This window comes from Uloborus diversus, chromosome 9, assembly GCF_026930045.1.
Source record: "Uloborus diversus isolate 005 chromosome 9, Udiv.v.3.1, whole genome shotgun sequence".
Classification (NCBI taxonomy): Eukaryota; Metazoa; Arthropoda; class Arachnida; order Araneae; family Uloboridae; genus Uloborus; species Uloborus diversus.
Window position 1 is genome coordinate 150134245 of NC_072739.1, and position 13003 is coordinate 150147247.

General features: G+C 32.9%; 1 protein-coding gene across 1 annotated transcript in view; it reads right to left on the reverse strand.

The window, feature by feature from the left end:
* Nucleotides 1–13003, reverse strand: part of LOC129229358 (bestrophin-2-like) — a 40846-nt gene that overhangs the window by 27461 nt on the left and 382 nt on the right. Inside the window, exon 2 of the mRNA XM_054863649.1 lies at nucleotides 2192–2640. Within this exon, the coding sequence (XP_054719624.1) occupies nucleotides 2192–2370 (179 nt within the window). The 5' untranslated portion in view covers nucleotides 2371–2640. The remainder of the gene's footprint in view (nucleotides 1–2191; nucleotides 2641–13003) is intronic.

Here is a 13003-nt window from a genome sequence, read left to right on the forward strand (position 1 = left end):
ACCAATTATTAAGGAAATAATGAAAACTAACATTATTTTGAGAAGCTCGAGAATACTACTAAGGGACGAATTAATTTCTGTAGCTGAAAGCAAACTAAGACACATCGATTGCGTTAATAAATACTCAGAACAAACTGCCTGTGTTTACGTCAACAGACACACGTGGAACGCAACGTGGCAATGTTTTAGTTTCATTTGCAGTTTTGTAAATCACCGCAAGGTAGCGTATTCGAGCGCTGGAGTTCCGAATTAAATGCAAAATTTTACAGGAGGAGCAAAAATGGCAGCAATAGTTTCAACAATTGAGAAATATTTTCGCCAATTCTGCATATTTTACGATCTACGTTATGATTATCCCCCTGAACAATAAATTCAAGACAGATTTTGAGATGAGTCGACAATTTTCCTAATTGTCGACAAATCTGAGGACGTCAAAGACCAAGAACTAATGTACTTTGGCCTTGCTGATAAATGGGAAAAACAGACGATTACTGCCTAAAATTGGCGATCGCACCAAGTCCCCAGCTATCGAAATATCTTCAAAACTTCTAATAAAGAGAAACCGCAAACCAGTAAACCGTAAAAGCAGGGAAAAAAAAGGAAATCATATACTTCTATACGCTTTTGCATTTATAATCGTCTGAATTAGAACATAACCTTTGATTTAGCTTTTCAAAAAGTAATGATATCCCAACAAAACATAAATGTGAAAAAGAAGCCAAGTTCGGTCGAAATGAGGTTCGAAGTAGACGGTGTCCCCGACAAAAAATAGTTCAGATCTAAACTGTTACCAAGTTTCATAGCAGTTCCACATAGATGTTGGATTTTCCCATGTTCTTCAATTCATTTAAAAAACAATTTTTTACTTTCTTTGATATGGATTTAAAACTTGGCAAGTTTGAAAAAAAAAAAAAAAAATAGCGATGACTAGAACTTGCCGTAAGTTTAAAATCCTTTATCAAAGAAAGTAAAAAATTGTTTTCTAAATGAATTGAAGAACATGGGAAAATCCAACATCTATGTGGAACTGCTATGAAACTTGGTAACAGTTTAGATCTGAACTTCTTTTTGTCGGGGACACCGTCTACCTCGAACCTTATTTCGACCGAACTTGGCTTCTTTTTCACATTTACGTTTTGTTTGGATTTTATTTTTCTGGTTCAAAGTTTCCCCACTTTTATTAAAAAAGCTTATTGTACATCACATTTCTCACACATTTAAAAGGTTTTCTGAGTGGCAGTATAACTTTGAAGTAGGTGACTAATTCATTAAAAAATGTGTTTATGTTAATTATATCGTAATTTCTGACAACTATGCAATACTTAGGATTGTGTGTGTGTGTGTTTTGCCATTAAATGACAATGGACAATAATAACACTATTCAAATATGAATGGGCTAGTTAAAAATTGACGAAAGATGGCTTATGATAGTATGTGCCGGTGGGGGCGGACGGGGAGGGGGGACCTGGAACTGCTTAAAACTAAGCTTCAGAATAATAACTGCTATTGTAAAAGTTGTAAACCTTTTTACGATGTGGATGAAAATTTTACTCTGAATGACTGTAATAACCGTTTAGTACACTGTAAGCTTCTCATTTCTAATTACATTATCTAGAAAAATAAATAAATAAATAATATTAAACATTACTATTGTGATGTTAATTACATACCAGGAAATTATACGATAGTATAATGATGAGGTTTTTTAAAAAATAAGCAGCAATCAAAAGAGCATTCATTGTAAAACATTTTTATGGACGCATCAATTATTTGCCCTCGTGTCCCGATTATAGAAATATGAGGTTTTTAAGTGTGCTGAAATTTTAAGAAAAGTCACCAAATTTAGTGCGTTTCATAGAGCAATGGAAGACATCTTTTCACACGATTTGTAGATCGATGCATACGATGAAATTGCGCGATAAATTACTCGCCATGCTTTAAATTTGATGACTTTTTCAAAACTTCTACAGACTTTAATACTTTTATATCTCGATAACGGGTGGACTAGGGCAAACAATTTTTGCTTCAAATAATGTTTCAATATGCTCTTTTGATTGCTTTCTATTTCTTTTTTCAATTTTACACTATTCGTGTGGTTCCCTGGTTAAGAGAAAGAAAGGTTTCTATTTATTTTTAAAAAAATAAAAGAAAAAGTACAATAATAACATTCTTTACTTTAATATTCACTTACGTTCTTTGGAACTCGTTCAGCCAACACCTGTACATCCAACTAATGACTGCATATGCTGTGCAAAATACCAGGAATTCTCTCCATAGTATTTTGTATATACTGCCTTTCCATCTTGCTAAGAGCTTTGTGAATCCTCCAAATTGAGCCTTAGAAACGTCCAAAGAGTAGGAAATGGTCATCTTCAACTTGAGTCATTGGATGCCTCAACATAAAGTTTGCAATATGAAAATGATATCCTCGCACTTTTCAGAAGCTTTTAAACAGCTTATTTCACAATAAATAAGTAGATAAATAAACGAAACTCAGTTCTTAACTTTCTTGAAATTGTTAATGCGATAATAAAAAACCCGTTCGGCGTCTGCTTACTTATCAGTAATAATCCTTGAAAATCAGTTCAATATTGCTCATCATCAAATACGCTTCCTAGTTGCTCTATCTTAATTTTTGGCCTAAAATGAATATTATATTGGATGATTAGTAACATTTATGTTAGTAATTTTTCAGGTGTTTGGCAAGTAGGTTAAGCTTCATTTTAATAAATTATCAACTCTTTAGTAAGTTAGCAAATTTAAGTAAGTTAGCAAATTTACAAACAATATTTTAGTATGTTAGAAACATTTTAGTACATAGCAACATATCAGTAGCAGCATTTTAATAAGTTATGAACATTTTAGTATGTAGCAGCATTTCAATAAGTTAGCAGCATTCTAATAAGTTAGCAACATTTTAATAAGTTATTAACATTTTAGTGAGTTAGCAACATTTTAGTACGTTAGGAACATTTTAGTACGTTAGGAACATTTCAGTACGTTAGGAACATTTTAGTATGCAACAACATTTAGCAAGTTAGCAACATTTAAGTAAGTTACCAAAATTTCAGCAAGTTAGCACTATTTAAGTAAGTTAGTTACATTTTAGTATGTTAGAAACATTTTAGTTTGTTATCACCACTTGTAGCACATTAATTTGTTAGCACCACTTTTAATAAGTTAGCAACATTTTATAACGTTTGTAGCATTTTATTAAACCTTTTATAAAGATAAAAACTTTTTAAAACATGAATCTGGGAATTTATATGTATTGTTATCAGCAAAGTATGATTTATGTTTAGCTAAATTTTTTTCTCAATCCAACGGCTGTTTAGAACTAATTAAAGTTCTTGGAACGAAAGATGACTTGTGATAATATGTGGTAATGGTGGGGGGGGGGAGTTGCTTAAAACTACAGGGTTCGTACGGGTCATGGAAATCCTGGAAAGTCATGGAAAAAAATAACAAAATTTCAGACCTGGAAAAGTCATGGAAAATTGAAATTTTCATTGAAAGTCATGGAAATTTATTTCAAGTCATGGAAAAATGTCCTGGACAAAGAGAAAGGAACAGTAGCTAAAGGAGCATTGAAATCTTGAGTGATTTAACAGCTATAACAGCACATAATATATTTAACAGCACATAAAAGCTATTAAAAGTGGAAAATTGAAAGATCCAAAAGTCAAATCTGAATTTTGAAATCTCATTGCATCCACTTCTGTCGCAGCCGCTTGTCATTTTTTGCGATGTGATTTTACTGCCTGGACATCACTTATTTTGAATTTTGTATTATTTTCAACATTTCTTACGTTTCATATTCTGTAGTAGCAAAATTTCACGTTCTTAGTTTTGCCACAACTCAAGGAAAAAAAAAAAGCAATTCAATTGCATGCGAGTTCGATTCCATCACTCGTAAGGACTTTATTATTAATACTATCAAGTTACGTGGATATTTAAGGGCACTGTTGATACTAAAAGGTAACTTTTGAAGCAAATTTATTGAAACTTAGTGATGACTTATTTAACCTTTGTCCCATTCAATATAATTTTGCCTGTTTTTAAAAAAAAATATCAGACATTTAGGCATCATCATATTCGCTTCACTGCATTTTTACTTTACTTAAATTTATATGATGAAGACAAATAAGAATGGTTTAGTTTTTTAAGTATGCACTTATATTTTTTCCATTGCGAGTAAGTGCTTCAATGAGGCTGTGGCATTCATATAGACGTTTTGCTAATGCTCATTTCCAAATATTACCAAGTTTGAGATTAAATAGTACTATTCTCTTCGTGTAACGAGGTCATGAAAATTTTCATTGAAGTGATGAAAAAGTCTTGGAAAAGTCATGGAATTTTTTCATCCAAATAGAGTATGAACCCTGAAACTAAGATCTTCAGAATATAACTGCTATTGTAAAAACTGTAGATCTTTTTACTTGTCTGATATTTCGACGAACAGCCCTGCACGCACAAACATGCAAAGCAAAGCAAATGAATACACGAGTTTCGGGGTCTCAAAACACGTGCAACGCTGAAGGATCACACGTGCATCACTGGGGGCCCCTCCCCCGAAATATATATATATATATATATATATATATATATATATATATATATATATATATATATATATATATATATATATATATATATATATATATATATATATATATATATATATATATATATATATATATATATATATATGTATGTATGTATGTATGTGTGTGTGTATTTATTTATTGTAGAAATAATGCAAATGTAATGTACATTCGTTTTAAAGTACTTTTTCTTTTGGTGAGTCTCCCCCCCCCCCTCCCCCCCCCCCCCCCCAAAAAAAACCTCCAAGGCGGATTTCCTTAACTGTTTCTTTTTCCAGCTACAACACTTACGTTAATTGCTAAATCTTTCTTATTACTGCATCTGAAATATAGGGGTTTTTAATAATTCATTCACATTACTCTTATTATTATTATTGACTGCTTTCTCAGTTCAAAAATAATAGTTACAAATTAAGAAATACATCAGAGCTGTGAATCAATTTCCTCCATGAAAGTATTTTTATTATCTAATATTCACTTTATTGAAAGTTTGAAGTTTCAGAACATCGATTTTTCTTCGTCGATGTATCAGTACCATTCATGTTTTTATTTTGAATATAGACGTTTTGTTATCGCCATCGCCTCTCTACTTTGAAAACATTCCGCACTGAATTCGTGACGGAAAGCTCAACCCTTATCTGATTCATCTAATTTTTTTTTACAAGCACATTGTAAAATTTTGGACGCCACACTCGGGTTCCTACTTAAGATTTGCTCTCACAAACAGTTTTGATTTATGGATTAGAGATAGCTTTCCAGTTACAAAGCTTTTCCAAGTTGTACTTCCTTGATCGACTAACAAATTTTCCTGTGCGCAATACAACTAGTTGTCATGTTGTATTGCAGTAAGCCAGAACACCAGAATAGTTTTTATTTTTGTGGAAATATTTCTCTTTTTCACTTTTAATATTCTCGATTCCTTTATTTGGTTCACGAGGTGGTAAGCTTAAAAACTTGTGCCTGAAGAAATACAATGTCATTTCTTTATTATATTTGGGTGTTGGAAGAAGGATTATTATAACGTGGAGCACTTGGAGCGTTTTCAAAACTTAGTGCCAAAGACTAAGCCTTTTTTTTTTGCGATGTTAATGAAAACAATGCAAAAAATACATTTTTTTGAACAAAATTAAGTCTATATTGAGGGAATTAAAATAGCGGTTAATAGATGCGGTTTTATTCAACACAGATGTCCCAACTGTATCCCAAAAGATTGAAAATGATGGGCGGGAAACCGATAGCACGCACACGCATGTATACATGTGCACACAGACACGCACAACAATGTGTCCATTTTCTGTAACACTGGTAGCCAAATGTTCATAAGTTGTATGTGCACACATGAGTAAGATGCGACAAGAAAGTTCGTGAGAAAATCATTGTATAAGCCTGATACGGCTCAAAACAAATTTATTTTTTAAAAATATTTCTTGACTAATTAATATTTACACGCCATGTCGGGCATATAAAGGGAAAAATCCCTACCCGATTTAAAGTTTTGCACGCACCCGGGCGCGAATTTAGAAACACAACCGCGTACGCAGGTCGCACAGATGGCGCTACGATCGATTGGCGAGGAGAAAAGTTCGGGAAGGGATTCATCGCCAACCTTCGAGTCGCACGCGCAAGTCGCGATTGCCGCAGGAATGTTTGCTGCAGGATAAAAATGGACTTATATTGCCTAATAGTACCAAACTTAATTATATCGATAGGCATGAATCAGCTAAAATTGCTTTAGGTCCCAAATGTCCAGCTCCTATTTTTACTTTCTTCTATATCTAATATATAGAAGAGAGTATTGGATTCGTGCAAATTTTCGAATTTCGAATTTTGACAGATTCGAACGTTTTGAGGTGTGCTGAGTCCATTTCGACTATTTTTGGAAAATGTCTGTCTGTCTCTGTGTATGTGTGTGTGTATGTGTGTGTGTGTGTATGTGTGTCACGTCTGTGTGTGACCAGTTTTTTGTGGCCGCTCTACAGCAAAAACTACCGCATGAAATCGAACGAAACTTGGTACACATATGTGCCCCTATGTGAACTTGTGCCCTTTGATTTTTGGCGCGAATTCCTCCAAGGGGGTGGAGCAATGGGACGTTTTTTGTTACGCGTGATTGCTATTCCTCAGGAAGTAACTGGCGGAATCAAACAAAATTTGGTCCATATGTTGCCATTAACAGGAACAGGTGCTGATTCAATTTTGGTGTCAATAACTCAAACGGGGGTTGAACTATAGAACGTTTTTCGTCGTCAATTGTGACTGCTGTATCTCAAGAAATAATGAACGGAATGAAAGAAAAATTAATCGGCAAGTAGCCCTTAGTGGGTATAAGAGCTGATTTTATTTTGGTGTCAACAGCTAAAAAGGGGGTAGCGCAATCGCCCGTTCTTTTTTTCCATTGTGAGTGCCCTATCTCAAGAATTAATGCTACGTTCTGGTTGAAATTTGGAATATATGTGAATCCATATGTAAACAGGCTTTGGTTCAATTTTGGCGCCAACCGCGCCAAGAGGTGCTGATTTATTTTTATTATCATTATTTTTTAGCGAATAAAAAAAACTTTATTAATGCAACAATAAGAAAGATAAATCGTAATAGATTGTCGTCTGCGTATTTCCCGTGATTTTAATTGTATGGAAATGATCGGAAATATTATCTCAATGATTTAAAATTTTTAACTGCTGCCATCTTATGTTTGTTAATAAATAAAATATTTGTAATTAATTGAAGTAAGGCTTTTAAAGTAACTTTCAATTTTCGCTCTTTGTTTTGTTTTTACAATAATTAAGACATTGGGATGGTCGTCAAGTTTTTGCATGTGTAATTTTGTTTTTGTTAGGAATATTGCTTCCTCGTCAAGCATGGGGAGGGATCAGAAAAAGAAAAAATATAGAAGAAAGTTTCGTGATGGCCACAACATACTAGTTTTTTCTTGACTTAACTGAAACATCATCTCTGAGATGGAACTTAAAAATGTCATATTAGACAGTGAAGTCAATGAAAGCAGTGACACTCTTGACTATAAAGAAATCAAAAACGAAATACAGGCTCCCTCTATTAGTTCTCAAATTATTAATGCTTCAGCTGAAGATAAGCAGTTATTTGTACACGAATTAGAAAGACTAGTGTCATATGAAAATATTGACAAAACAAAATTAACAAAGTTGGCTATTTGATCAATATCATAACGGGCACATAATTGAATCAAAAATTAAATTTAATAAGTAAATTTTTTCACCCAGACGAAAAGGTAGAAAAATAAAACTTAAACCGACATCTATTTCAAGAAAGGAATGCCTAAAGGGTCAAACAGAATCCCCGCAGGAGGACCCTTTAAGTGCAAAGCACAATATAAAGCCAAAAGAAATCGTAATCTAACTCAAAAAATAAATTTTAATAGAGGTAATGCAAAAAGCCATAGCTATTTGTATTATTATTATTATTATTTTTAAATAAAAGCATGTAGTAATACAATTATTTGTTTCTCCTTTTTAGTAATTTTGCAAAACTCTAGCTTGTGCACCGAAAAGAACATTTTTCAAACATTTTTTCCCATTTAGAACTACAGATCATAATAAAAACAAAAATATACATGTGGTATGACTTAAAACGTAAACAAATATATTAGATACAAAAGGCAAGCAATGTAAGAAGAATTTTCTAAATCATAATTAACAATTTCTAAAAGCACTTTTTAATAATCTTGCAAGATATATGCAGCATTTAAATCTTTTATGTGCAATTATTACACGGATTTCAATTAAAAATTCAATGAAATTATAAAATTAGCATAATAAATTAAACAATACATTTCTCCCTCTAATTAAATAATCACTTCATTTTTAATACATTCTAAGACAGTTATTTTTCCTTTCTCTCTTAGAACCATTTTGTATGAGATAAAAGGAATATTGTTTTAAGTGTAAATTCTACTAGATGTAGGTTTCTAATTGATATCTATTATTTGAGAGTAGTGTTGTGGATCGGGTAAATACCCAGTGGGTAGGTAAATATTTTTTGGGTATTTACCCGGGTATTTACCCAAGGCCTGGGTAAATACCCAAAAACTGAGTATATTACAAAACATGCAAAAAGTGAATGTGAAATTTTTTTTTTAAATCTAAATATGAAATAATTGGTAAAACTGATACATACATATGTATTACACAGTTTATAATATTTTTTATCGAAAGACTTGATAAAATTATGAAAGAAACATATCACGAACCAAAGAATCTTTCTTTTCAATGCCATAAATAAAGAAAATGTTTGCTTTTTTTTTTTTGTAACCAGTTAAGCTTTTTACTTTTTGTAGAATTGCTTTTTATATGTGAAATTTGGCTATCAACATTGATTAGGCATATCCAACACATTTAATGTGAATATCATATTAGATTGCTGAGTTGTTTCACACAATAATTCTTTAAATATGTGAACAAAATACAAATTTTAGGGAAAAATTTATTGTTTTGTATATAGTTGGTTACACAAGGTGTTTCGTTTTAACCTGCAAGACCTTTATCTCTGCAACCATTAGTCCTAGATGCTTACTTCCAATTGCAAAAATATTCAGATGCAGAGTAAAGATATTGGAAGTTTGAAGCAAAAATAAAAATGAGTCAAAAACTAAAAAATTTAACTTTTTATACAGCTCTAGGTCCCCTAACTTATATTTAGAGAAATGATCTGAATTTAAAACTTACTGACACAAAAAAAACTTGACATTTGTGCAATGAAAACTCAAGGAGATATTCCATTTGAAAGTTTTAAGGGACCATGCAGAAGATGAGATTAAAACTTATTACCCTTTCAGAATAATGACAGGTTGGCAAAGTAAAAAACACAAGGTATTACATTTTTCATTTCTACTCAAAAATTCATGCAAATGTTATGCCGTGATACGCAAAACACGCTGCAAAACCTTGAACAATTTGAAAAATCACTCTGCACACATATAATTTTATATACACACTTATTAACTGCTATATTTTCCCCCAAAAGATGTTACTGACGGCGAGTGTAAAATGGTGTAAGTTACCAAACGCTGCGTTTCATATCTCAGTGAATATTGGTCGTACTAATGTCAAACTTTTTTTTGTAATTGTTTTTCAGTGGAGATTATTTCCCTAAATATCAATAAGTCAGAGGATCTGGGGCCCGTGTAAAAAGTTAAAATTTGTATTTTTTTACTCATTTTTATTTTTACTTCAAATTTTCAATATCTTAAGTCTGCATCTGATTTTGAACATTTTTGCAATTGTAAGTATGCATCTAGGACTAACGGTTGCAAAAATAGAGGTCTTGAAGGTTAAAACAAAACACTCTGTATATATACATAGTGGAATACATACAGAAAAGTATTTTAGTTGAATATAAATTTTTGAAATAAATACCCGGGTAAATACCCATTTTGGATATTTACCCAGGTATATACCCTGGGTATTTACCCCTAAAAATAAATACCCAGGTATTTTACATCACTATTTGAGAGTAGATAAGTTAAAAAAAAAAAGAACTATTTTATCTTAGATGCACAGAAGGAAAGAATGGGATCCTCATATCATAGGATGCAAGAAACAACTTGCTAATTTTGTTCAAGGTTAACTGCTAATGATATTTGTGTGTGTACACCCTCGACTATGATTTCCAAAGACAATGAACACAAAATTAATTTGGTGACCTGTTCTGCTTATGCTAAAATAATAAAATGTTTTGATATTTATGTATTGATGCACCCAAATTAAATTTAGGGTTATAGTACCTGCACCTCTGAGCTAGACTATCGTTAGTCCATTTTCGCTACTTTTCAAGAGAGAGCGAAAACGTTTGTCTGAGGCATAGAAAGGATGGAACTTGCGCTCTTTAAATGCAGCTAAATATTTGTGAAGGAATATCTTTCATAGAATTAGGATCTCATATGTTGACACAGAATGATATTCTACATTCATTTCAGTAATAAAGTGAGCATTCCAAATTTTTGGACTCATGTTAGTCTGGCTCTGAGGTGTAAAGTTACGATACAAGATATACGACATACAAGGTGACCAAAGAATATGGAAAAGCTTTGAAAAGGGTCAGAAGGGCATATATAACAGCATCACAGTCCAGATATGCGATATGAAAGAGGTAGCGGGCGACATTGTGTAGGACAGTTAAAACACGAAGGCTTTTTGTTGGTGGGGATTCATAGAGCATGCTGTACTATAGTATAAACATCTCATTACTGTTCAATAGAATGCAATCTGCATCAGCATATTGCAGCATTTCTTTAGCAGTATTTATAGCACTATGTGCTTTGTAAAATCTCGATGCAGACAGCTTCTCAGTATATTTCTTCGACTACCCAGCAAAGTACACTCTACAACTTTCAGCCTGTCTCAGCACACCACAGAAAAATACAAGGGAGAGGTACATCCCCACTGGTAAATTTTTAATATTCAAAAAAGTTCAAGAAAGTCCTTTTTAGACTATCTTTGATGCTAACAGGTCAAGATATGTAGTAAAGGATACGTAATGAAATCAATCGCCCCTCTCTTGAAACATTTGTCCTTGCAACATGCTTTTTATTGTGCAGTGTTCTCAGTGCTCGTTTCAAGCGCCCCCTTTTTTCCCTTCACACTTCATTCAAAACTTCGAGATAAAAAAATATTCGAGTAATAAGTTTCGAGCTATCGAGACTATATGATATTCTTACAGCCCATTTCTAACCTTGGTGATGATTTTCATTTTATTTACTGTCACTGTGTTTGGTCATTGTCCTATCGAAGTTACTCACAGTAGAGTCTCGATAATTCGCAAAGTTATTACTCGAATACACCAGGGGTGCCTACCTAGGCGGGGGGTGGGGGTAGTCGTGGCGCAGAGTGCGACATTAAAATTTTTAGGGGGTGGGGGCTGTTTTAAGGGGTATTTTAAACTTTTTTTTTTGGGGGGGGGGGTCTTCCCGATATTTAGGGGGAGTGCGCCCTTGCTCTTAGGGGATGGGCACCCCTGAATATAACCTTCACCTCAAACTTTTCACTGGGCCCCAAAATCTTGAGAATACTGTAGGAACCTCTTATAACTTGAGCTACCAATAACTCGAAGCTTTCTACCGGTCCCTTGAGACTTCGATTTATCGAGATTTGACTTTACTTAAAAAACAGTAAAAAAAAAAAGAAAGCAGTTAAAAATACAACTAAGGGTCTTAATTCAATCATTTGAGGCTGTTGCTGTATACGATATACATAACCTGTTGAGTACCTTTAAATACTAATGAAGTATGTCTACAAACTAGATTAAGATTTTCTTTTTTTCTTTTTTTTTTGTTGACACCTCAATTCTACTTCAATTGCTGAAAATTCTACTTTCAGTTGACACTTTAAACGTTTAAAATCACTACTTTTGATAACCAATCAAGAATTAGAAATTAAATTACTGAAATATCTCCAAATAATTATTTATTGCATACATGCAGTTTAAAACGTGGTTTTGAAGAATAAATTTCTAATGTTACGCAATTTCCAGTTTAAAAACTGAAACATTCTTGATTTTCATCGCAACGGCAATCCAACCCAGAACTTTCCGATGCAAAGAAGAAATTCCCGGAAGAATATTACAATGTCAATAAAGATATGTCTGCAGGTCAAAAAAAAAGTAAATGTTTGTAGCAAAATAACTCATTTTGACACCACATCCATTCAAACGTGGTTTTAAAGAATTTTAATTTCTAATGTTTTGTAATTTTCAGTCGAACAAATTGAAACATTCTTAAGTTTCATCTCAACGACAATCCAACACAGAACTTTCACATGCAAAGAATAAATTCACAAAAGAATATTTCAGAAATACAATGTCACTAAAGTTTTGTTCGTAGGGTAAAAAACATCAAAGTTTGTAACAAAAAAACCGATTTTGACCACACACCCATTCATATCACATAATCAACGAAATACCAGCAACAAAGGTAAAAAAAACAGACATCACATCATTACGCACGCGCAAGTACCTCAAAAGCGAAATCGCTTTCTTGGCGCATTTACGCGAGGAGTCGAACCGCGCCAAATGAAATGCGCTCGTAGCGCCATCTGTACGACCTGCGTACGCAGTCGTGTTTCTAAATTCGCCACCCGGGCATGTCGAGCAATATAATTTTCAAACAGTTTACCCGAATGTCGCACTTGTTACTTTGAATCTCGCGAGCCAGAACACATACAAATTAAAATATATTTTAATTGCTTTTTTTACAGATAACATGGGGGAACGCAGAAAAAGGAAGAAAATTACAAACTCAAGAATTGTCGTCATCGTTACTACATGCTTATTTTATTGATACGAAATTTTCATCTGTTTTTTAGAAGCAAATTTCTAACTACTATGCTTCAAAATGTCAACAATCATTCGTTTTACCAAATAAAACTATC